Source organism: Pocillopora verrucosa, chromosome 4 (assembly GCF_036669915.1).
Source record: "Pocillopora verrucosa isolate sample1 chromosome 4, ASM3666991v2, whole genome shotgun sequence".
Classification (NCBI taxonomy): Eukaryota; Metazoa; Cnidaria; class Anthozoa; order Scleractinia; family Pocilloporidae; genus Pocillopora; species Pocillopora verrucosa.
In genome coordinates this window covers 1011796-1039018 of record NC_089315.1, presented here as the reverse complement: position 1 = coordinate 1039018, position 27223 = coordinate 1011796, and the positions used below count along the sequence as shown (strand labels likewise).

General features: G+C 38.6%; 3 protein-coding genes and 1 long non-coding RNA gene across 4 annotated transcripts; 2 read left to right on the top strand and 2 right to left on the bottom strand.

The window, feature by feature from the left end:
- Positions 1 to 1563: 1563 nt before the first annotated feature.
- LOC131797263 (MFS-type efflux pump MSMEG_3705-like) lies at positions 1564 to 7604 on the bottom strand. The gene is made up of 6 exons (XM_059114883.2): positions 7250 to 7604; positions 5775 to 6044; positions 5405 to 5459; positions 4749 to 4964; positions 3802 to 4113; positions 1564 to 3083 (listed from the first exon to the last, which is right to left on the bottom strand). The coding sequence occupies exons 1-6, from the start codon at positions 7597 to 7599 to the stop codon at positions 2673 to 2675; spliced, it is 1614 nt and encodes a 537-aa protein (XP_058970866.2). The 5' UTR covers positions 7600 to 7604; the 3' UTR covers positions 1564 to 2672.
- An 822-nt stretch (positions 7605 to 8426) lies between these two features.
- LOC131797260 (protein crumbs homolog 1) lies at positions 8427 to 23459 on the bottom strand. Its single transcript, XM_059114880.2, has 12 exons — positions 23318 to 23459; positions 21232 to 21813; positions 20162 to 20545; positions 19264 to 19572; positions 18303 to 18464; positions 17577 to 17735; positions 17120 to 17350; positions 16182 to 16532; positions 14447 to 15301; positions 12677 to 13459; positions 12071 to 12298; positions 8427 to 11642 (listed from the first exon to the last, which is right to left on the bottom strand). Exons 1-12 carry the CDS (start codon positions 23352 to 23354, stop codon positions 9511 to 9513), a joined length of 6213 nt encoding a protein of 2070 aa, XP_058970863.2. The 5' UTR covers positions 23355 to 23459; the 3' UTR covers positions 8427 to 9510.
- Positions 16321 to 21751, top strand: LOC136280174 (uncharacterized). Its single transcript, XR_010717152.1, has 3 exons — positions 16321 to 17781; positions 18403 to 18491; positions 20604 to 21751. It is a non-coding gene; the product is annotated as an uncharacterized lncRNA (long non-coding RNA).
- Positions 23460 to 26142: 2683 nt separating the features above from the next.
- Positions 26143 to 27219, top strand: LOC131797237 (probable G-protein coupled receptor 19). Its single transcript, XM_059114854.2, has one exon. The coding sequence runs from the start codon at positions 26143 to 26145 to the stop codon at positions 27217 to 27219; it is 1077 nt and encodes a 358-aa protein (XP_058970837.2).
- The last annotated feature ends 4 nt before the right edge of the window (positions 27220 to 27223 follow it).

The window sequence follows — 27223 nt, the reverse complement described above, 5'->3', positions numbered from 1 at the left end:
GGGGAGGGGTCAGGGAGTGAATAAAAGAAAATCTTGAAAAAGAAAAAGATCAAGAAGAAACTATAACTTGAGGATGTTACCATTTTTCGCCTGTGAAACCTTCGAAGCCTTTGGGGAAGTTGAAACAAACGATAGGATATCAAAAGACGTTTCTTGGCAACTTTGATTAAATACCTCTTGTATTTCAGCAGCGCTTCTGAAAGTATTTGCCTCGCGGTGAACAAACGCTGGTTGCCTTGCACTAAAAAAAAAGGCTTAACCTTAAGGGTAGAATGAAAGGTGTCGCTAATATCCTTGGTCAAGTAGTTCGATAGAATCCCTAGTCATATGGTGACCGAGTTCTTATAACGTTATTTATTAGCTTCTCAATCCACCCACACTCTTAGTCTCCCTGCATTTTTCTTGACTTTAATTCTAGTGCTACGTTGCAGCTTGTTTTCCAACAGCCGCTTGTCTCGCTCTACCCTTTCTTAAAAACCAATTCAACAGTTAGTTCCGCCGAGTAATTTGGCGGCTCCAGCGACAAATACCTAATAAGGAGCTAAGGTTAATTGATTATCGGGTATCATGAAAACATCTAGTTGCTAACCAAATATAAATTCATCCTTAGATTAATCTTATGTAAATCTTCATACTCGAAAGAATAACAAAACTAAAGCATTATGTCTTAAAATAAAAACATCTCTAAGAAATAAATGCCAAATCTTTAATTTTTGTAACTTTATTTAAAAAATCCTACACTAAGTGAAAGATTATTTTTTGATTAATTCACTCAGCAGCTATGATAGGCTTAAAGAGAAAAGTCCGTGACAAAATAAAAGAAATGTAAACAACTGAATACTACTCCTAAGTGAAAATACTGAACTTTTGCAAGTATTTATGTGCAGACACTTATGTTCTGTAGGTACAAGGCATTTCGATAAAAAACGATTCAGAACCTGAAACTTACATTGGTCGATAATAGCAAATATTAAAGAGGGATCAGTTGAAAGCTTTAAATATTCAGTAACCTCTTACAGTATTCTTAAGTTAAAAGTAACCTCGCGCCCTACGCGAAGTGAGTGATAATTACAGGAGGACTGATTTACGCCAAACCCTCTGAAAGCTTACATTTAGTTGTGGTATCAATGACAAAGATAATTTAAGCAATTATCATTTTTCTTTTTTTTTAAATTACGCGCGTAAGAAGCAAAAAGTAGGTAAGAGCCGACGTATAAATAAATCCTGTTATCACTAACAATGAGTGCATGAATTGCTAAATACGCCGAGCAGAACGAATCATTCACAATTCTCCATGGGGAATGGGGAATGGAGAATGAGGAATGGGGAATGGAGAATGAAGAAATGAGAATGAGGAATGGAGAATAAAGAAATGAGAATGAAAAATGGAGAATGAGGAATGGAGGATGAGGAATGGAGAATAAAGAAATGAGAATGAGGAATGGAGAACTAGGAATGGAAATGTTGATTGGGAACGGGGTATGGGAAAATGAAATAGGAAATTGATAATGGGAAATTAAAAATGGGAAATTAATCTTTTTCTTGAAATTTTATGTTTATTACGCAGAATAGAAATTTGTCCAAATGGTGATCATCGATATACACGCTTTCTTTCAAAATCGTTAAGAGTCAAAATTTAAAGAACGGAATAAATTGATGATAACGAAGGAAATGATACATGACACCTAAAGAATGTTGTAAAAGCAAATTCTACTCGTTTCATGAACAAGTGATAGGTTACATCAATTTTTTTTAGATTAGTTAAAGAGCTATTTGAGTTTATTTGAACTTTATTATATTTATTATCTATTTGAACTTTAATATAGCTATTTGAGTGTTCGACGCAGAAAGTAAAAATAACTTGCTGATCCTTTCAACCTTCGTCAAAAGAGAAATCACAAGGCCAAAACAAGAGTAGCAATTAAAGATGATTGGTGCAAATGTTTTGCGCAATTTTTACCTCCGTCGGCAAAACTAGCCATTCTGAAATAAACGCTCTGGTGATAAATTCGTGATAGGCCTTTAGCTAGCGGTGTGCGCGTTGTAAGTGAAGGAGCGGTACACAAAACATGTTTTAACTTCTAAATGGTAGAAAAATTCCCTGACGACCTCTCTAGCCTCGACAGACGATAGCGACGAAGTCCTCACGGAGGACATGAACCAATAAACTTGCTAGACGAGCTTACAACACTTTGTTTGGACGGTGCGTCAATGGCGGGTTGATTCCATCGCAACATATTGCGATACCCTAGTTTTATCACATGATTAGCGCAATATAATTAAGTTAACTTTTTTCTTTTTTAATGCACGACATAAATAGCGCAACCTAAACAACTAAACTGCCCAAAGCGCCGGAAAAAACGAGCGAGCCGGGTTGCGATTTTTAAATTTCGCGCCATTCCATCCAATTAAAATTAGATGGAATGACGCGAGTTTTCTTATACAATTAAATAGAGTTTAGTCTATTTTGAAGCCGTTTCCAGTCAATATGTTATTTCTAATGCTTGTATCTTCAGCTAGACAAGTATCCCAAAAATATCTCGACTTCTCTTCTTTGTTTAAATAAAAGTGTTAAGCTAAAAGTTCATACTACTGTAAACATTAAACGCATTTATCTCGTGCCTCTGAAACACGACGGTTGCTAATTCATCCGATTCCCATTCCCCATATTATCATAGGATTTTTCCTCCATGTTCAGTGGATGTCTCAGGCAGTAATGGCTTGATCACTTCCTCTTCCTCCTTAGCTCGTCTCATATCGCGTTTCAACGAGGACAAAGTCAAGAGAAAGAACACAGAGCTGAGAAGGTATAGACCAGGATAGAGAATGTACAGAGCGGTCCGCAGACTGGTGACTTCCTTCAGAGGTGGGACGAGAAGTGGCACATTACCACCAATGATGCTGATGATGAACAAATAACCTGCTACTGCTGGTGAACGGATGGTGTTTGGTACAAGTTCAACTACAACAGTGAGTGTTACCCCCACCCACATCTCACCAATGATATTTGAGGGAATGAGACTAATGAAGGCCCAGGGAGGCTTTAAGAATAAGGCTCCTGCAGCAAATGGGGCAGCGATTATCTGAAAGAAAAAGATGAAAGAAGTCAAACATTGAAAAGGAGTGAGGAAATATGACATCTCTGAGAGGATGGGGGAGGGGGGAGGGGGGAGGGGGGAGGGGGGAGGGGTTTCAAGGCTATCGAACGATGGTAGCAGATTGACCCCTGCCCTTAGCTTGTTCACCTTCCCTTTGAATGTTGGAGAAACGGGAGGTTTCATTGTTAGCACAATGTACTCTAGATGTGGGGCCTGGCAGGGTCAATGTGAAGCATTCTTGAATAGGACATTTCACTGTTACCATGACTCTGTCTCTCTCCATTAGGACAAACAAATGGGTACCAGCTAACGGTTGTTGAAATTCAAGAGGGGGCTGGGAGGCTACCATGATGGTCTTTCATCCAATTCTTATTCACTAAAATCCTTCAACTCCCAGCAGTGATTAACATTAACTTCTCCCTCTAATATCCATACATCATCCAGCAAACAGTCCATGAGAATACTCAAACTCACTAGGTAGGAGTTCTTTCCTTGATCAAACACCAAATTCTCATAACCAATTTACAATGAAATGTGTAGCAATTAAAGGGGAGAATGTTCTATTGGATCTTGAGAGTTAAAGGGTCAGTAATGCCACAGAACCAGGGATAAGGTCTGGTAACCACTAGCTATAAGTTTGCATTCAGATTAAACTCTGTCTCCCCTGTCTTGTTCCTTCATAATCTGTATCCTTCCCACTCACCTGGCTGAATAACAGGACCCAAACTCTGGCATAAAAGCCTCGGTTTTTAATCACACGATCAGAGATGAATCCACCCAGGACTACTCCAAAGCTTCCTCCTACAAGAGGGATCCAGCTCATATATTTTCCCACGTTAGTGTTAGGGTAATACTTATTGAAGTAAGGCTGTGTGTTGTATGCCCAAACATAGCCTCCGGCATTCCTTATAGAGCCAGCAACAAACAAGATGAGCAGGGAGGGACGCATAAATGTTCTGCATAACAGAAGGAACTTCTCTCTGAATAACTCTCGCTGTGGGTGAGTGACAATTGCCTGGAAAGAGTCAAATACATACCAGTCCAACGCATCTCTCAAATAAGCAATTATGCAATATACTTTCTATCTATTCCCATGTATACCTTGCACTTGATGTCTGTTGCTCAGTTAAGTTCAGTTTTCATTCCCCCAAATAGTGGTGTATGATTATCAAGTCTGCCTTATGTGCCAATGTCATGTACCAATAAATTTCATACAGTAAATGGTTTGAACCCGGGGGTAACATGTAATATTGTAGTTTGATTGTCCGGGTGAGTGTAGTCCTGAGAAGGACTGTTGTCGGCATGATGGATGAGGTGGATGAGTCCACGACATTAACATTAACATTACAAATGAACTGAACAGAATGACCTAACTTCACTAACGGATCCAAACCTACCAATCACGACTGACCTACGCCACTGGAGTCTTACAGCCAATAACATCACAGCAAAATTGACCAATCAGTGTACACAAACCGGACTGAGTATATTTGACTAACAGCAACCTTTCACTTGACTCTGATGATGACTTCTGCTCAGGTTGTCAAAAGTCACCACTACTGACAACAGTCCTTCTCAGGACTACACTCACCTGGACAATCACACTACACTATTAAATAAATTTCATCTTTCACTTTAACATTACAATACCTGTGTGTTTGACGTCTCACTTCTTTTAGGCTCCTTCATTGTTAGCAGCATGAGAAATCCAAGCACAAACCCAGGTGCAGCTGCAATCCAGAATACCCACCTCCACCCTTTGCTATCAATATTAGCTTGTGTAATGAAGTTACCAAAGGCATATGCCATGCTGTAACCAATGTAGATTCCCCAGTTATATACACCAAAAGCAGATCCTCGTAATGTCTAAAATATCAATACAGGACATATTAATTCATGTTTGCTTAATTGATTTTATCAAAAATTCAAACTTTTCTAAAGGTCTGTGTCCAAGTGACTTAGGAAACTGGCAAAACAAACAAAAACTTCTTACAAAATATGGCGATGAAGGGAAAGAAAGAATGGCACCGTGAATTGTGTTGCTTATTCCTAAAGAGTAGTGGTACCCCTCACCATGGGACCTTAGATGTGGGCAGGAAGAATACAGGCTGTCAGACTTGTATACATACTAAACAGAAAAATACACTAAGATTTTTACATCATAATAAATGTTTTGATAAGCTATTTGGGACTCATGAGGCAAAGCTGAGTAGGTCCACAACATTTTGACCATTGTGATGATGAACATTGTTGTTGATAAAGTATGGACCACACCAAACCACTATCTGTTTGTGAAATATACCAACCTCAGGAAAATAATCAGCAATCAAACTAGTGGCAAATGGAGTGCATCCAGCCTCACTGTAAAATACAAAAAATTAAGAAACTTGTGGTGTGCATTAAAACAAAAATAAAGGGAAAGTTAAAAGGAGACTATTCAAGACTTTAAATTCAACAAAGTGAACAAGAGCCATTTTTATAGCCATGCAGTATCTAAAAAGGATTGCTCATATGTGTAGAGAAAAAATATAACACCCATGAAAAGGGTCTTATTCACATTGCCGACAGAAAAATTATGCTGAGACATTTGGGCAAGGTTCAGTAACCTGTTGGGGATCATGACCCTGTAGGCAAAGAGGAAGAGATACAGTCTACTTTTTCTGTTATTCTACTCACCCAATGCCAAGAATAAATCTTAGCACAACTAAGTGCCAATATTTGGTGGCAAAACCTGTCAGTAATGTCATGGTGCTCCACAGTAAAAGACAGAAAACAATGAGGTTTCTTCTGTGAAAAACTCCTGCACAAAATCCAAGTGGAACCCCACTGATTGTGTACACCAGGATAAAAACTGGACCTGCAAGGATCTGATAGTCACTTCCTGTTCCATCATAATCCCAAGTGCACACATGTTGGGTGGAATTGTGAGGGGTTTTTGATTCACATCTGAAAAACAAATGGCAAATGAAAGTATTTCAGAAAAATTGTGAATGCACCAGAATAGTGTTCCACTGCAGAAAACTTTAACTTGAGTAAACTTTTCATTTATTTGATTTCAAGGGATTTACTTTGTTCTGTTTTCTTATTTGCCAAGAAATTCTTGCAGCACCCTACAAACCAATCAAATACAAAACTGTAACCAATAACATGTCCATTTGAGTTTGTGTTAGCTTTTTCTGATGTTTTCCTTCCCTTGGGTCTGCCATTGTGATTACTTTGACCTTGGCCTTGAGAGACTGAATTAAAAAGCGCTCAAATAGAAAGAAAGGTGTTTGCCTTCTGCTCAACAGACTAAAATTGGAATACCATTTAATAAATATTTTTTTCCATTTCTTAAGGATAGCGTAGACCGTTGCCTGAAAAAAAATTAATGTGCTATTTGAAGCATAACCATTGTAAACTATATATATTTATATAATAAGCTCAGTTATGCATGCATTCTGATTGGTTCTCACTTATGATCTATTGGAGGACAGACGTATAGATGATGTCATCATTAAAACTTTTTTTTTAATTCTTTATTAAAAAAAACAAATAGATTCCAAGTTGCCTTGTGTCTGTTCAGTAATAGATCACAGAGGATGTCAAAATGTGGTAAGAACATCAGTGACATTCTTACCACATTTTGACGTCATCTGTGATCTATTACTGAACAGACGCACGGCAACTTAGAATCTATTTGTTAAATATAAATGAGAAGATTATGAAATGCTCCATTCGGCAAAAATTATATCGTTTTAGCTTCATATAGACGTAATGGACGATGTTTCTGTGAGCGAATCAATCGCATATCAAATCTGACCGCACAAATAAGACTTTGCGCTCTACACTCTTGCCTATATGCATTTTCAAACTAAAATGGGACATGACAGCTCTACTATTCTGAATTACGAAACTCATACATTAAGATTACGTAACTTTATCGGGTGATATTTAAAATGAGAAAAAGAACCATTCTCTGGGTCTCTGGGTCGAGCACTGCTTGTTTCCATCATAATAGGACTCACCACATAGTCACTCATACTCAAAAATTTTCATTAACCTAAAGCTTCTCTGACAGTCTAAGAATGATTCATTCTGAGGAGACTTGCTAACCTATTTCAGATATGGCACGACTCCAACCAAATATTTGAATTAAGAAGATAACTTACGTCGTTTGGTTTCTCTCTGGTTCACCGCTGCCCTTTTCACTTTTCACACAGAAGTCTTTGTATTCCGAGGAAAATGTGGAGTTGTAAGGCAAGCATCCTTTATCACCGAAGTGTATGTCTTGCGCCATAGGTTGTGAAGACACTGCAAGAGTGTATCGATCCAGTTGGTTCAGCAAATAGGTACCGAGGAGAAGAAATAAAACATAAACAGCATAACCATCAGCCTTGAAAACCGATAAGCAACTTCCCGAGGCCATTCTTTCAAGTTGGTTTGAGGTTAGCCGCCGTTGGAGCGAGACAAACCTTCGACAAGCGTGGAAACGGAAATGACTAATACAGAGTGTTGGCATGAGAGATATCGTGAGAGTCACGAGGCTACAAACAGGTCAGCGGTCAGGAAAGACGTCATGCCATTTGTTTTCACGTGACGTATATTTTGTAAGTTTTGACAATCAAAAAGCGAAGGATCTCATGAAATATCACTACTTTCGCAAGTTTTTTGCACGATCGGGCTTTCCCTGTCGAAGACTGACCCACTTGCTCGACCTCTGATTTCTTTATGTCACGCGACATAGAAGTTGGCAGCTGAGAAAAATCCATGATCGAAAAACTATCGAAGAATCAAAGTATCACTGTGTCGGCCGATGGACGGTGAGTAGCTGATCTTTTTTTTGCATGGTAGAAAGAGATACTAGATGTCTAAGTTACTCCCAGGTGCCATTATGCTTTTTGGAAAGATACGCATGCCACGGTTGACGCAATATTTTAGCTTATAACTTATCAGCTCATCAATTCACAGACTTCAAGACTTTGGCAGGTCGTCAACTTTAACATTGTCACAAATATTACGAATGCAGGTCGACTTTATGGCAGGGTATTTTTTCACGATACGTGATAAAATTTGTTGTAAAAATTAGCATTATAGCAACTAGCATTATTCCTAGTAACATTGAGGGCCTGTCAAATCGAATCCCCCGTGAAGCAGGGGAATGACCACTTACAAATATCGAAGGTTCGACATATCCCTGGGTAAGATATGTTTGTACAGTCACATGTTTTAACCCGGAAACACAACATGAATGTTAAACTGAGCGGCACTCAACTGAAAATCAATGATGATTCCAACTGTGAGCTTAGACTAGGGGTTATTGAAATAGCAATCACAAAGCACACAAAACAGATCACGACTATTTTTATTTAAAAAAAAAATATATTGCAAAAGTTACCCTTGATTCATCTTTCATTCAAATCAATATAAAGTCTAAAATAGGTAATTAATTAAACTCAACTTCGCGTCACGCATATATATACACAGTTGATTGCTTTAAATAAAATTCTGGTATACAACTACCAGTGTTCTTGGTAAACTTATTTCATACAACACCCCATGATAAGCTACCGGAGAAAGCTACCTAATGTTTCATTGTTTAAAATGAGGCTAATTCCTACATACAGACAAACTATACATTATATTCTGACCATATATGAGAGACTGACAAAACATCAAGGAGATACGAAAACAAATGCGTAAGGGAAATAAAATTGACGATGGTTAGGTAAATACCTTTTGGCAGTTCCTCGCCATTAAAAAAAACTATAAATGTTTATAGAATTAATTCTAGCTGCCCGAAGAAAGAGCTCGAGAAAGAGGTTAACATTTTTCTTCGTGAACTACAAAGGTTTTCTAAGATATTCTCGTTACTGCTGCACGTCCCCGAACAATCTTAAGGGCAAACGAGATATACTCAGAATAAAGCGCCGTTCAAAACCTAAGGAATTCGAACAAACAAAAACAAAACGAAAAAAGAGAAAAATAGCCAAAAAACCCCTACACAATTCCGGTAAATTTCACCGAAAGTTCGAAAAATGAGGAAACCTTACAAAGGAAAGCGTCGCCGAGTAAAAAAGAAGTTTACAAAAATCTGCGCGGAATATTTCTGCAAAACTTCGGTAGCAATTTCACGTATGGTGCGCAAAATAAAATATACTTCTACTCTTAGCATATTCTGCAAAACGCCTAAAAAAATTACCTTTGTCCTATTACATTTTGATCCCAATGTGTAGTTTTGGATAGTTGGTTGAAGGTTGTTGGGTAACACTGAAGGAATTGTTTTCCAAGTGTGGTCGTTATCAACACAAGGAAGGTGGTCAATTGAACAAATTCTTCTTTGAAGCAGAGACCGGAGGGAGCAGAGTGGTCTTCAGCAGATGAACTCAGGGTCGATTACTCTTAACTAATCATCTTGGAGCGACACAAAATTTCATATGAGTCTTTCCGGAGGAGGCGGTTTCAACATGGAATCCAGTTCAACACGCCCAGCCTCTAATTCTTCCTTACTAGGATTGTATGTGCCATTTGAAGTTCTCTTCTTCAGAACAATTACCAATAAAACGAACAACAACATGGCGATAATACAAGCCGCTATACTTCCACCGATTAGTATAGCTTGACTGCCGCCGGACCTTTCGGAGGGATCGGTTGGTTCTTGCGAAATTTCACACCTTGTACCTGTGAAATAATCCCGACAAAGACACGAAAAATTCCCAGCCTGATCAGTGGATTTGCAAGTTGCACCGTTCTTGCACGGACTACTGTTACACGGATGTACATACTGACATGTTTCACCCACCCAACCAGACTCACACTCGCAGCGAAATGAGCCGTCAGTAGAGGTACACGTGCCACCGTTGAGACAAGGATTCGAATCACATTTGTTAATGAGCTCAATGCAATTTTTTCCTGTATAACCTGGGTTACACTCGCACTGAAAAGTGTCCATTAGAGGAGTACAATTTCCATTAATGCATGGGTCGGGATCGCAAAATGTTAACAAGCCACTACAGTTTATATTACCGAATCCTTCAGTACAGTTGCAGAAATACTTTCCTTCTCTGTTCAAATTCACGCAAGTCGCGTTATTTCTACAAGGGTCTGGTGAACAGTAATCTATGACTTTTTCGCAGTTTCGTCCGTAGAACCCGAATGGGCATGAGCAGGAATAATTATTTGGGTTGTAGGATTCGTTACAAGTAGCTCCATTCTGGCATGGTCTGCTGTAACAGGCTCTGAAAATAGAACAGTTTTCTCCCTTATACTCAGGTGTGCAGTTACACTGATACTTGTTATAAGCCAACCTTTCACACGTGGCATTGTTCTTGCAAGGTTCAGATTCACACAGGTCTATTTTCTTTTCACATCGCTGTCCTTCAAAATCATTAGTGCAGTTGCACTTGTAGCCTGGGAACATACGACTTGTGGAGTTCACATGGCTATCAATGCATGTTCCGTTGTTCATACATGGCTCGTCTTCGCATTCGTGAATATCATTCTGACAAAATGTCCCATTATACCCCTCAGGACAAGAGCAGCTAACAGCTGTTGCGTTATCTGAACAATTACCACCATTTTGGCAAGGGTTATCCAATTCGCATTTCATGCTAAAGTCATACTGACACAGCTCCCCGAAGAATCCTTGTTTACAGACACACTTGTATCCGCCCACCAAGTTAGAGCAGTTATGTGTTCCTGATACGTTACAAGGACCGAGCGGCATCGTAACTTCACATTCATTAATATCTTGCTCACAGAAGGTTCCATTAAAACCAGTCACGCAAGAACAACTATACAAGCCGATTCCGTCGACACAAGTAGAATTGTTAGTGCAGTTATTATTCACACATTCGTCGATGTTCGTTGAACAGTTTTTTCCAGCGTAACCTCTGGGACAAGTACAGTTATAGTCAAGATGAAGATCAGTGCAGTTTGCGCCATTTTCACATGGATCAGGGACGCATTCGTTCGTGGCATTTTCACAAAGCTTTCCTTCAAATCCTTGAGTACACTTGCACTCAAACATATCAAATCCTACGTCACTTACTTGTTTCTGATTGGTTGCCTTGCCAACGTCAGTCAGATTAGAACACGTGCCATTGACGCACGGGGAATGTGCGCATGTCATGTTGGCAGTTAGTGTACAGATACGCCCTGCCCATCCTTCTGGACATGCACAATTGAACAGGTTCCATTCGTCACTGCACGTGCCCCGCACACAAGGTGCCGGACCACAAACGTCATCACTGTGGCAACCGAACTTCAGTTCTGTCTTGTTAACTTGGAAGTGAGGCTCCAAAGGAGTCACGTGACTAACATTCAAGGTGCTGTTGTAGTAATCAACAAACGGCAGCAGCAGATCACCGATACGCACGTTATCTATGCATCCTTTGAATGCTGACCCACCCACCACAACTGAAGTGTTGTTTAATAAGCTTGTTATTTCATTGATTGAATATTTCGAGGAATCAATTGTGGTGGAGCCATCTACGGTCAAATAACTCTGATTATCAGTCATCTTGAACATGATTTTGTGCCAATGGCCGTCATTTACTTGATTATCTAAAAAGAAGGATAAAAAGTTTGATAAATAACCGGAAAGTGGAAAATATGACGGAGGTAAATGCCACTTGTGACCATTTTACAAAAACGACATAAAATTAACTCCTAAAAATTCAATGAAATACCGCATATGAAAATTGTCAGACGACAAAACGACTTTCGAAATATTTTACATGAACTAGACTTGTCGTGTCTTGAACAACGAAAAACACATTTCTACGGAAAGTGCACCTTAAGCTTTTCATTATTTTCACTTTGGGTTTTACCTGGCTACTTCTTGTGAGTCCTTGTGCTGAGCTTATCATTTACATAAACGATGGACATTTCATACAAAGAAAACTGTTCTTTTGTTTCCCGTCGTTGATACTTGACCATCTTGCCGGTATGCAATTAACATATTTATTGAATTCAGTAGAGCCTTATCCTACCTAAGGATATTCCTCCTTTGTCTCCATTCAGAGCAAAACTGATGTTAATTTGTCCATCGTCAAGTGCCATCTTGAAAAATCTGTCGTAGCCTTGACGAATGTGAATCAGCACAGCTGAGGACTCCCTTGTTCGTACTCGTAAAGACACATCCATGCTGACATTAACGCTGGAGACTAAAGTGAATTCTGCACGACTTGCACTGCCATTGAAAGTAAAGGGATGTACACCTAACACAGAGATAAATAACTTAGCAAAGCATGTGAAGTAAATTAAAAAATTCACGTGTACAATTCCATTCCACGATCGCGTTTACTAACAGTAACAAAAGTAATCGTTTCAGCAACAAGAAATATTCACAGAGCAAAACAATTTGACTGTCGCGGACAGCCCTGTGGTCACACATACATGGACCGCGATGGTGACGTCAAGAACAGGCGATCCAACTTAAAGTGGGCATACAAGCGACCTACACGGGAAATCATTGAAAGCTGATTAAAAAGACAGCTGTTATAAAATGTAACGTTTACTACGGGACATTTCAGCACAACATGTTCATACGAAAACTTTACCTCGTGAATATAGTTTATTATTTCATAAGCGCTTACATTCATAATTTTCTCCGATATCCAAGCAGGTGGTGTTGTGAGGGCACAGGTTAACCAAGGAGCAACCGTACAGTGCACAGTCCGGGCCACCGTAGCGAGGTTTACACTCACACTGATATTTGTTCCACAAGTCTTTACAATAGCCTCCATCACCACAAGGTAATGATCGACACACATTCATTCCCTTACAGCCTTCACCCAGACCACTTGAAGCAAGTAACGTGTAACGATCCGTGGATATTAACGACGCGTCATTAAACCCGAAGTCAAACAGTTTTTTGTTCAGTTGAATGTCCTGCAAACAGCCTCGAAATGGAGTTCGAATGATGTCAGCTTCTGGGTAAAGAGAGAAGTCATCAAGTCCTCCAAGGTAGGTCGAAGTCAATGTGATATCTTTGTTAACAATGGGTCCCGTGACCATAGTGAGGTTGTCAAAGCGTGACATGTTGTTTCGGATTTCAACAAAGTGCCAATGTCCATCACTAACCCTTCCATTTATGGTATTATTGGAGGTGTGTCCATTTGAAGTGGTTTGTACAAACAACATTCCTTGGTCAATCACAACACTAATGTGATGATCCTGATTGTCTGTCATCAGTATTATTAATCCTCTCAGTTCTCGAGTTCGGATGAAGAATGACAACTCTGCAGCTGAGTCAAAACGGGTGCCATCAGTGAGGAATTTAGCAAAGGAAACGTTGTGCATACTGTCAGCATTACGTCGGCGTCTGCTGCTACCTGTGTTCAACGGCTCTGTTGCACCAAACGTTCCCGGTGTTACCGCTAAAAAAGAAAAAGAGAGGAAAAGGTTTTAACAAATTGCAAAAACTTTTCCGATGATCGATCTAAAAAACCCGTTGTCTCCATCTTTCTGGAGAGCAAAGAAAATTATTCGTGATAATCGGTGTATAAGTGTTATACAGCGTAAAATCGCAGTTCACACTCGGAGGGAAGCGAAATAAAGTTAGAAAGGTCAGAAAGTTATCCTTGATGTTAGATAACGGCTTTCTGTCCAACTTAGTTTTATTTTGTGGAATGTTAAAATACGAGAATCGCTTCCACTTCAAAGTAAAATACATGTAATAAAATTTTCCAAGAAACAAGTGCCTCCCACAAAATTCCGGTAAAAACCAATTGTTGTGTTTACCATGTGACTTTAGTTTGAGCAACATTAATATATCTTAAAGGCGCCAACTTCAATTTTTGGCTGCCAGCTGTGTTAATATTTTCAATCTTAACTACATTGGTTGTGAATAAATGAAAGTCATACATTTGAACTGCGGTTAAAGACATGAATATGAGAGTGATCTTCGCAGTTATGAACACTACTTAAGTAATAGTGAAAAGAAGGCCTGAAAAAATTCAGGCCTGTACGGGATTTGAACCTCTGACCTCTGCGATACCAGTGCAGTGCTCTACCAACTGAGCTAACAAGCCAACTAGGAGCAGGTCACTGTTTTGGTTCCAAATAAACCCGTGAAGTGGTGAATAAACGGTTGTGAACATATGGAAGTCATGTATTTGAACTGCGGTATCGCAGTGGTCATGGGTTCAAATCTCGTACAGGCCTGAATTTTTTCAGGCCTTCTTTTCACTACTACTTATGTAGTGTTCATTACTGCGAAGATCGCTTTCATATTCACGTCTTAACTACATTCGTAACTTTTAGACTAATTCTTCCCATTTATTTCGTGTCTCAGTAAAATTTCATTAATCTTTTGTGGTACTGATCGAGACCTAGTTAGCTAAAAAAATCATAGTTAAACTCACTAGTATTGCAGCGCGAGCCGATCCAAGGTCGTGTGCAATCACAGCTGAATTTGATCCATTCGTCAATACATTGGCCATTTGCACAGGGGTTGGATAAACACACCTCTTCTCGTGGACACCCAGTAACAGTGTTATGTAATTCCACTACTGCACTTGTGGGGATCACTGTCTCCATATCAATCGTTACATCTTGAATACAACCAGTGAAATTATACAGCGTGTTGTGAAGATAGTTAACAGGAGATGAAGATCCACCTATGTAGAGTTTTGAAACGTCAGCCTGTGCTTGTAGAGGTGAAGACGTCTGGCAAAGCTCGCCACAAGATGAGTTATCCACAATGAGAATTATGGAGTCTGCAGATATGTTGATAAAAACAGTGTGCCAGAGTCCATTGCTGAGAGAAGCCTTTTTGCCAGCTGAGAGTTTATTCATGTTATTGTACAATACGTGTACTTCATTTTTATCAAGAAAAACAAGAAAATTGCTTCCTGAATCAGTGCCTAATAAGCCGTGATTCAGAGTTGTTCTAAACTGAAAAGAGAGTTCAAACATTTGTTTTCCGACGTGGAAATCCATGAACGAGGAGCCATTTAATCCAACTGTGGTTATATTTTCACAATGTACACCTCCGAAGCCAGCTGCGCAAGTACAAGTGAAGTTGTTGTTTTGTAAATCACAGGTGCCATTATTCTTGCACGGATTAGGAATGCAAGAAGATAACTCAAGCTCACAGTATTTCCCCGTGAAGTTGGCTGTGCAAGTGCAGTTGACATCAGCTATGGCGTCGATACATGTTGCATTGTTCTGGCATGGATTAGACTCGCATTCATCAATGTTGTTGGAGCAATTTTTACCTGTGTGCCAAGAGATCAAAGATTTCAGAAAAGAATGTAGTCTTTCTGCGAATCGGCTGCCATCAATGCTTAAGTGGGCTGCTAACCAGGGCCCAGTTTTATAAAGTACGGATACTGCTATCCAATGGATAAATCGTTATAGCGTTGTCCACTGGATAGAGATTTATCCTGTGGATAGTGTTGTCCGACCTTGGAACAACCGGGGCCAGGTGTACAAGACTCAGCGGGCGGTAAATTTTCAAAAAGAAGAAATTATCGGCGATTTAGGACATGGCGAGAATACAGAATACACATCGGCTAAGTGGTATTTAGGCCGAAAGAAATACTCCGTTCTTGGCTTACACGTGTGGTTTGGGTAAGATGTTAAAGGCTGTCAGTCCTTGGAACACTTTTATGTTAATGTGCCATTTGATGCCACAAAACCATACACATTATACGAAACGAATTTTCCAGGAAACCTTTTCTTCTAAGGTTAAGAAAACACTAATCGAACGAACTTTATAACAATTTCATTAACAGTAGCCCTGTTGGTACATTTTGCTATATACTTCGTCTCGGTCCATAAAACGCAAAAAAAGAGAGCAAGAAAGTTAAAAAATATATATTCACTCTAACAAAACAAACAAGTTTGTCGAAAAAAGACGCAAATCAAGAGAAAATGAAGAACAGAGAGGAACAATTGGGAATAGATGTATTGATTTCATTGATCAATCTTTCGTCCGCACGGACAGCTTGGCTTTCTTACGAACGTCTCAGGAAACTAACTTCCGTTTGGGAGGACTATCTATAAATAACTAGTGAAATTGACATATCTAAAGAGCCCAACGGGGAACTTCACTCTCTGTCCCTTCATAATCTCTTGCGTATTCATGTATATTACCGTCATATCCTGGCTGACATGCACAGGTGAAGCCATTTATTAGATCTGTACAGTTTCCACCATTTTCACATGGGTCTGGTAGGCAGTCATTAATATTTGTGGAACAGTTGTGGTCTGTGAAGCCAGGTAAGCATGCACATGCGTAGTTACCTAAAGTATTATTACATGTTGCATTATTCTGACAGTATCCAAGCTGACACTCATCAATGTCCACATCGCAGTTTCGTCCAGTCCAGCCGGACACACAGGTACAACTGTACTCGTTAACTTCCTTTCCATCGGTGCAATTTGCTTGATTTTGACAAGGTGCATATTGCAGACAGTAATCCACATTATCCTGGCAGTTTGCACCTGGAATAACAACAACAAAGATATTCTTCAAACTAAATTAAGCAATGACGTAATCAAGGGGGTGTATGCTTACAGTAATGATACGACTTAGCGCATTCCTTCCAATAAACGCCCCCTCTCTAAAAAGCGCCCCCATTCTCGAATTTGTTTTTGTTATAAGCGCCCCTGTTGAGTAAGCACCCTCATTCCAATGAGCGCTCCATACCAATAAGCGTCCTTTTTCCAATAAACGCCAATACTCTGTTTCAAACATACTTACAATAAGCTCTGATACAACAACTCCTTGGAGAGGGGGTTCCATCAGATGTGCAGAACATTATTTCCAGAAATAATAACATAAGTTCCTTTCCACAGCAACAGACACATTTTACACGTCCTCTGGTATCTTTTTACTGTACTTTTGGGCGTGGAATTTTAGTGTTTACAATATATTTCCAAATTGCTCTTTACATTAACAAAATCTTCCCTAAAAGGCTTTTGATCAAAGAAATAAAGAGACCTGGATTAAAATTTAACCCTGGGTTAGTGCTAATCGGCCTTCGAACAACTGAGCCCTGATCTAAAGAATCTAAAGCATACTACAATACCTGTAAAACCGGGGGTACAGTAGCATTCAGCTCCTTTCTTGCGGTTATCACAAGTTTCTTTGGTGATGTTGATGTTTTGACAAATACCTTGATGTTTATCCACACTGCACTGACTTTTATTAGCACATTCATCGATGTCAGTCTCACAGTACCGGCCTGTAGTCCATGGATCACAGTCACAACGGAATGCTCCAAGAAGATCAGTGCAACTCCCACAGTTACATGAAACACCTGACAAAATATGTCACACTCAGAGACTGTACACAGCAGATACAGCTGTATGAACTATTACGAAATACCAAGACACCAAGTATGATGTATGAAATTTCAGCTCAAAATGCAGCAAGAGATGCAGTCGCCTTGCTTTTTTCCCCTAGTTAGATTTGATTATAATATTCATGTCCATCGTGGCCAATGATGGTCATTTAATCTATATGTTCTCAGAATTGAAACTTACCTTCACACTCATTGATTTCATTCTCACAGTAGGTACCATTGAATCCAGGAAAGCACTCACATCGGAAACTGCTGTTATCACTTTTACAAGTTCCACTGTTACAGTTAACGGACCAGCAGTGGTCGTTAAGATCGTTCTCACACTGACTGCCATTAAATCCTGCATGGAAATGAAATAGAAGATTTATTGTGATCAGATGAATTAAGTGAGTTTTAGATTGCGTAAAATTTTTTAAATTCATCATGAAAGTATGGATATTGGTCCACAAAGAGAAGAACACATCAAATATTGAGTTGATTCCTCTAAGCAATGTAATGTCAATAATATGCAAGAGGTGTTACCTAGTACTTAAATCACCTTTCAATAAAAACGATTAGCCCTATCATGTGAAGTTTTGAGCAGCCAGTTTAACACAACATCCTTCTCTCTTAATTGCTATTGTGTAATGGTTGAAGAGGGTCATGCCAATGTAAGCTATTGTGCAATATAAATTTTGCATGCATACAGTAATTCTATTGTCCAAAAAACTTCCTGGTTGAGCTGATTACAGCCTTTACCTGTGTGTTTCTAGTGGTGAGATTCTTGAATGTGTTATTTTGATTTCTGCTTTTCATTTGTATTGCTGTGCACAAATTTAAAATTATAACTTGCATCTGCACCTGGCTTAAAAACAACTTATAAAATGTTATATGTGACCAACCCTTTACTAACTGTGCACAGACTCACCAGGTTTACAAACACAAGTGTAATTATTGACACCATCATCACATAATGAGTTGTTGTTACAGTTGTGATTCAAACAGTCATCAATGTTAATCTCACACAGGGTTCCAGTAAATCCATCCATACATTTGCATCTGTAGCTGTTTACTTCATCAATACAAGTTCCTTTAATGAAAATAAAAACTTGACAAGGTTAGTGAGAGGACATATTGCCAGACAATAGGCCATTTTACAGCTGTGCTAAGTTGCCAAGCCTTTGATTTGGAGTGAGGCTGAAGGTGACCATGTTGTGATAAAGACCAACATCTAGTTAGCATGATAACAAAATAATTTGCATTTGAAAAGCAGCAACATTTGTATCATTAAAAGGTCATCTTTAGCCTCACTTCCATTCAAAGGCTTGGCAACCAAGCAGGCAACTGTAAAATGGACTATTAAGGGATTTTAGTGTTACAGATGTTGGCTAAAGGTTGCCATTACAAACCCTCAATCTTCATTCTCCGATGGTTATCCATTAAATATGGAACATGTAAGGCAACATCAGTCTGAGTACATGGCAACTAATTCAAAACTTATTACCATCAGAATTACATACTAAAGAATAAGTCTTAAAGTCAAACCAAAAATGAGGTACTATCACTCTATGTATCACAATGGAATCACTTCCAAAGTGCAAGACTAACTCATGGGCCCAATGATTATACTTCAGTAATAAATCTGTTGACCACGATAAATGACCATGTAACCTTTTTTACGATGAAATAATAATTTTTCTTAAATGGTGACTACAATAACAGATTTTTATCAAAGACATTAGTTTCAATTTGAAATACTAAACAAATACAGTAAATTGCAGTTTTTTAGAACACTCATAACACCACAACAGACATTACATAATATAATTTGACAATAACACTCTAAAATTATACAACTACATGTAGCACTGAATATGAGAGTCACCTACCTCCATTTTGGCAGGGATCACTACGACAGTCATTTAAATCTTCATAACAATTCTTGCCATTAAATCCTTGCTTACAAACACATTGATAAAATCCATCATGATTAATGCACTGGGCAGTATTAATAGGATGACAGGGTTTGTTCGTAGAATTACATTCATTAATGTCTTCCTGACATGATGGCCCAGTGAAGCCAGACCCAGTGCAGTTACAAGTGTAGTTGTTGATTCCATCAATACATGTACCAGCATGACCACAAGGGAATGCTGCACAATCATTTATATTTTCCTGACACTGCTTTCCTTTAAAACCTTTATGAAAAAATAATGTATAATCATTCAAGGGGCCAAGCATTGCTGTTTACTGTTTGGGAGATTAGTTTAAGAAAAAAGAGTGCTTGAGGTCATAATTGCAGATCACAGCCAAAGCCAAAGGCAAAGGGCTGTACTCAAGGTCATGGCAAAGGCACAGTTTTTATCCCCCCCAGACTAACCTAGACTAATAAATAATGTGTTTGTTTCTTTCTGTTGGTTTGTCATTTTCCACCTCGCCATGAATGGTACAGAAAAGATACTGGAGCCTGACTGTATGGTAAAATACTAGACAGGTTACTAGTGCAGAATTAGCCAATTGGATTCAAAGATTTAAGAACTCGGCCAACTGAGATGCTTCAGAATATAATCACTGTGTATATTGTTCAATAAATGCTTTGATCCCAGAAGTTACATTGGATCATATGATCTGATCATCTGAGCGATAGCAGTCCTGAAAAAGACTGAACAATCACTGCTACCATTTAATGATCCTTTTCTCTGTGACTATGCTAACCCAGAAGATTAGACCACATGATCAATTGTGTAAATTCTATTTCAAAATAAAAAAATAATTTAATGAACTTACCTGATGGACAATCACATTTGAAGTCATCTGCACTAAGCTTGGAGCATGTCCCTCCTTGCTTGCATGGATAACTTTTACAAGGATCAAATTCATTCTCACAGTTGCGTCCAGTGTAGCCAGGCTTACATGTGCATGTGTAGTTGTTTTTGTCTGAAGTATCACGACAAACACCTCCATTCTTACACACATCAGTGTTGTTGTTGTTAGTCTTATTACACAGGGATCCCAGGAAGATGTCACATAATTGGCCTGTCCACCTTGGTCCACAACTACAGCTGAAGTTATTGACAAGGTCAACACATGTGCTGTAGTGATGACACTTGGCACTTGCACAGTCATCAATGTTTAGTTCACAATAGTATCCAGTAAAACCAGCTGGACAAACTAAAAGTCAAAATAAACATATAAACAATTAATTCCTTTCTTTGATTTATCACCATAGGATTGAAAATGTCTGAACACAAGCACAATGGGCTCATCTTGCTACAACTTGTATTGGTTTCTGTTGCAGTAAGTGACCAGGAATATTGCTGCTCCCACTGAATGACCTGCCACCTGGCCCATGGAAAATAATTACTCCAACTGGATTTGGTCAGGTTTTCCCTAGCTTGGACTCAGACCTTTTCCCCCCTTGAGACATAATCACTTAGTATTTAACAAGTACACAAAATGATAAAAAAGAGAAAACTGACATGCCAGCTATCTGTTATATAAACTCCACATACTTCTATGTACACTCCAGTGCTCACAATGTTAAAATCTAGACTTCACTTCACTTCACATGCAGGGTGTATTAAAGCCACATGAAAACCATTAGGAAATTATTTGAACAATTTTATCCCTTTCACAGCATCTTTTCACAATTCTTTTTAATTTAGTTCTTTCAGCCTATGCACATAAAAAACTTGCACTGACTCACACTTGCAGTTGAGAATCTGGATAGTGATTTGTGACTGAAAAGGCCCTGAAATTTAAAATCAGGCCTGCTGTAGATACCCTGAGTGAATACCAATTTCATAATAATAAGATTAGGTGGATGGGTAAAATTCATAATATGAAATCAAACCAACCTTTGGCTGGACATCCAGATTGGCCCAGTGGGCAGTTTGCATTGACATTCACAGAGATACTATCTGGCAGTGGAATATTTTGTCCACTTGTTATACATCCAACAAAACCTTCACCTCCAGATATATGGTTCCCAGCATAAAGGGGACCTGAACTTACAAATTCTAAAATAGTGTTTGGCATTTGGACAAACTGGGTCGTTAAACCACTCAGGGTGAGAGTTGAATTTACTTGTCCACTACCAGGAGTGAACTGTACTTGATGAAGAATATTTTTATCCAGGTCTTTCCCTATGGTAACAGACTCTTCAGTACCATTAACTTTCCATGTCATTCTAAGGTGGCTTGGAATAAATAAAACAGGTGTCCTAGTGTAATTCACAGTGGTGCGCACCACTTCAATACGCACAAAACCATTACTTGACCCCTTTTGATCAAGTAACACTCCACCACTGCAAGTTCTAAAACTGAAATCAAAGCCATTTTTGAGTGGAATACTTGCTGATGACACTTGCATTGATGAGGTGGCATTGAAAAAGAATGTGCTACTTCTTGTGCAAGGTGATAAGTGAAGAAGTAGAACTCCTGCAAAATAAAGAAAAAAAGGATTTCTGTAGAACTGCCACTACACAACTGAAATTTAAGGGGATTATGTTGTCGCTATCAAATAGAGACATTCACTTGTTATGTGTACTTTACTTTTGAATCAATTACATTACTTGGAATACTACATTTGTGATCTAGTCATTCTTTTTTTAATGCACTATGTTCTTAATTAGTTGTTAACTTATGCATAATTTGTGTGTCTTTTGAATCCCAAGCACCACAACTGTACGTGTTTCTTATAAAATATTACTTCAAACTTCTGTATATGAATTGATGCAAGCTTGGGGCTCAAATAGACACTTACAAGAGTCTCTGAACATAGGATTTGGTTGAGCCTCTGCCAATCAAACTATTTGCCAGATATGGGAAGGAAAACATGTCAAAAGCCCTTATAGTAGACTGTCTCTTAATCCATTTATACTAATGTCTCCGTAACAAACCACAAAACTGAGTTCAAGTTGATAGCAAAGTTCCTTATTTATAAGTTTTTTCCTTGGCAATTGCCCTCCCTATCACAAAACTGGAGGTCAGTACTTTGGCAAGAGGACTTTCTTTAGGAAAACTTGTAACATTTTTTCACCAACACCGCAGAGGTTGATTTTCATGGAAATCTTACTTGATTAACGGCAGCTTTGTTTACTATCAGTTTTTCTTACATTTACGTCTACTCAACACAATTCAATTCCTTCTCTAATTCAAATCCCAAACAATCTCTGGATTTCAAAAAACTCGAGACACAAAACTTAAAATATGTTCATTCCTCAAAAGGAAAAAACTTAAGCAATTTTTGTTGTGCACTCGCGTTTTGACAGATCTGTAGTCTAAATAATAACATGCACGCTTTCCTTTGTAGCCTACGAAGTGTCGACAGCTCACGAGATATTGCTGTATGACAAGCTTCGAATGTAAAAGCAATACCGAAATTTGCGCGTTATATTCAAATAAGAGCTTTCTGATGGACGTATTTTTCCATCCACTTACAGACAAAATTTAAAATGAAGAATTTATGCGCCGTCACTCATTTCAAATGAAGATCCAAGCGTGAAATTATGTCAACGATCGCCGACATACTGCAACATGCAGCTACTTCTCTTTTTTTCAGTTACGGCGATTTCAAACCAAAAAAATACTGCCAAAAAAAAGACGAAATAGCCGCGACAAAGAATTCGTGATTGATTATTTAGATTTGCACTTGACGACAAAAGTGGTATTTTATAGTAGCATCTCGCACGAGTATTGAAACGGACTCTCGTTTTGTTTAATAATTTTCAAGAAGCGTATTTTAATTCATCGAATTTAATGAATAGGGCGGGAAATATTTATGAGAGCAAAACAGTTCGTTACTTAAAAATACTACTTCGAGCGAACAGAGAAGAAAGAAAATCAGCTTGTATGAAAACTTCACGCAAGTTTCCGTAAAGTGACGGGCACCCACAGAGGAAACCATGTAAATGTCGTAAACTAAACAAAAACGATCGCTCACCTTGTATAAAGAGGCGAAATAAAATCTTTGTTGTCATTACTGCTCAGTGCGCACTGTTAAAATAGATGTTCCAGATGCTGAATAGTGCATACACCGGTTGCTGTAATCACTTTTCGTCGCCATGTTGAATCGTTTCGCTATAGATAGGCTTGATATGTTCGTAAGCTATCCAGCGAACGCCAGACACTTGAAATCTGACTGAGAGAATATGGCATTTGATCATAGGCACTGGTGCTCATCTTTTTATCATTCAAGTTCTCGCATTTCCCTCTGCTATCTTGTTTACAACCTGTTAAGGAGAATTATTTTCTCTTAATGGTCTGTTGATGTGATATAAGAAATCCTTGTGTGGCAAAATTTTGTAGAACACGTTTTCCTTTGGAACTTAAAGTGATTAAAATATTAATTCTTATCTCAATATAGGAATGGTAAATATTCGGTCTGATATGGTCTACCAAACGTCATTCTGTTTGAAGAACAAACAGGACAGTCAAAACTGACAGAAACTAGTTTAAAAGATGAATTTTGTCAAAGACGGAGAATTAGGGATGTTAGAATTCTGTGAAACTTTTAATAAGGATAATTCTAAGAAAAGTTAAAACATTTGGATTCCCCATTTAAATGTCGTTGTCAGGAAGTGAAGAAATCATCATTTCCCGAAAAGAGAGAGAGGAATTTTTCAAGCAAAGAATTTATTTTACAAGTCAGAATAATTGCGGTAACACCCACTTAGTGAAAGTTGTCGATTTCCGGTCACGCACTCAATCCAGCAGTCCTGTCCAAGTTCATCATCTTTACAAACCTAACGTGACTACTGGTTCTGCTGTCCAGTGTACATAGCGTATAGGGGTTTATAGAAGCACATGGGCACAGAAATAGACTGAAAATTGCGAATCAAAGGCGAGCGGTTCATAAGCCTATTTGGAGAGGTCTATCGAAACCCCAAGTACAGTTACGTAACTTGCTGAACCGATCACGGAAAAGCTTTTAAATGTTCATTTGTTAGTTTTTAACTCGTGAATTGCGCGCATGCGCAAGAGCGAGTTGTAGATACGATGTGGGGAATGGCACTCGCTCGCTCGATTGATCGATTCCTGTACACTTTTTTTCGATTTTAGGCTTTTGGGTGCATTTGATAGTTTTTGTCGAGCAATGAAAAACGAAATGGCGACCTTTGTTGCTAAGAATAGTGGTGGGGTGACAAAGAAGCCAATGATAATCTTAAAATATTTTTTTTTTTCGTTTTAGTTTCAACAAGCGGCGCAAGGATTCACACTGAAATAACAGAACCTTCGTTTTTCATAAAATTGTAATTTACAATCCTTGAACTTGAAAACAATCCGAAGATTCATTGAAAATATCACTTACTGCGAAGCGCTCGGAGTTTACAGATGTTCAAAAGCTTTTTCTGTTACGGCGTGAGATTGAGGACAGAATCGATCATTACGTTTCGTATCGTGTGTTTTTCCTGTGAGAAACAACAGAAGATGCCGGCGACTAACGAAATTACAAGTTAACACAAATCAAATAACATCTAAACAAACAATTTTAGCTACCGATTTTCAGTGAATTTTTAAAGAATAATTTTCTTTTAAGTTTCAAGACAATTTGAAGATTCAAAATACATATTACCTACTAAAATGCGAAAGTTGTACACCACAAAATTGATAAATAGGCCTGAAATGAAATTCTATCTTGTTTTATATAATAAGCTCAGTTATGCACGCATTCTGATTGGTTCTCACTTATGATCTATTGGAGGACAGACGTATAGATGACGTCATCATTAAAACTTCTTCTTCTAATGTTTTCATTAAGAAAGTATTGCCTTGATTTTCTAATATTTTCAATGATAGACAGTAAATTTCACTTTTCACGCACATTTACTTCTAACCTTTTCTTTTGAACCAGAAACAGAAATGATATACGTTTAAAACACATGACATCATCCACCTTGTCAAATGCAATAGCATGATCATTTCAATTGTAATGCCTTCTTATCCCGACGTTACTTTGTTTCTTTGCTACATTAGCGAACACTGAACTACTGCTCGTACTCTAGATATGACAATCAACCACAAAATTCCCTAAACCTGGTAAAATTAAACATAATCCAAAAAATCATGTGTCAATTCACGAGTTTGCTCACAGAGCACTTTGATTGTTTTCAGTGCCTCTTTAGGATAACCAATTTCTGACCAATCAGAGCACTACTGTGCAAGCAGGCCCTCGTTTTAATGAGGCGCGGCGAGTCAGACTCGGACGCGGACAAACCTACCCTCGACTGTCTCAAATCAACGGCTACAATTGAAGCCAGCGCTGTAAATGACGGATTTGGAAATTAAATTTATTTTTCTCTGACGAAGACGAAATTATTTTGCTTGTTTGTTTTCTCTCATATCGGCTGTTCTCAACTTCTCAATTATGAAAAAAATTGAGTGAAGTTTTTGCGCTTGCAAAAATTTTCTTTTGCAATATTATTCATCCCTGCTGTCTCCGAAAACAAATGTTTTGGTGAAATTCAAAATGGAATCATGGAAATTTTTGGGTTACGTGGTGGATTAGGAGAGAGCGAGAGCCCAAACAATAAGCCATAATTAAGGCTTTGACGTGTTCATTGTTAAAATGGAAGAATGCTTTTGATTCTAGGATGATTATCATCAAAGCCTTTTCTATTTTCTTTCTCACGCCTTTACAGAGCATGGCTGCATGATATATTAAATCTCCGGGGAACCATACAGTATAACAAAACAAGCAACAACTGCAAGCCAGGGCAGCACGAAACAGTGAAATATTGCGCTTCTAGTGGCAAGTGAAACACCCAGATGTTGAGATTAAAACTGAACTCTACCAGCGAAGATTCCTCGTCGATTCCTTTGACAAGCGAATACCCATTAGCTGTGAGAAGTTTTGAAGAAGTGATCTTTGAAATTATCATTGGTTGTGTTTTGTGTCTGCTTGGCGTAACAGGGAACGGCTTAGTTTGTTATGTCATACACCGGAGCCGCTACACAAAATCTTCGATGTATTTCTTCATGGCACAACTTGCTGTTGCAGACATCCTTGTCTCATCAATCTCAATACCTCTGACTTTGGTCTCTACGTATCCGAGACCGCTTCTTCTGCTTCAAGGCGATATTCCCTGCAAAATGGTCCGTTTCCTGCAGTACCTTCTTCCGCCTGCATCTGTAAACATCCTAACTGCCACTGCAGTCGATAGATTCCTCCTTATTTGTTACCCGCTGAAGTTTTTGTACCGAACGAAAGTCAAATTCCTAGCAATTTTCTGCTGGGTGTCCGCAGTAATTACTGCAATGCCAGTGCTGTATCTAGTAAATTCTCGTCCCGTTACGCTGAACAATGATGTTTACAAGTTCTGTGCCATAAAGGAAACATCCTCATTTGCCAAACTTGGTTCAACTTATTTAACAGTTCGAGGAATTTTGGCATTTCTTTTTCCTCTTTTGATAATCGTACTACTTTATTACAACATTTTAAAAACAGTATGGAGGAAAAACACCATCAAGAGCCGAAAGCGACGAAATGTGATCAAGAGTTTGGGTTTGGTTGTTTGCGCGTTCTTTGTGAGTTGGGCTCCATTTTCAGTCATATCAAAATATTCGATCCTCGTAGAAAAGCGATACGACACAATTTCCAGAGCTGAATTAATAACATTTTGGATTGGTCTGTCAGCATCTGCGTACAACCCTGTTATCTACGCATTTTACAACAAAAATTTTCGAGACGCTTTTCGCGACGTTTTTCTTCGTAGAAAAGAGAGGAGAAGAACTCCAGTTACCTTTAACCCTAATGTGAAAGCTATGAAAGAAGTTGTGGAAGGTACTATTCCTGACTTGAAATCTGGTGCACCTATATTGCTTAAACACGCAAAGGTTGCTTAATAAT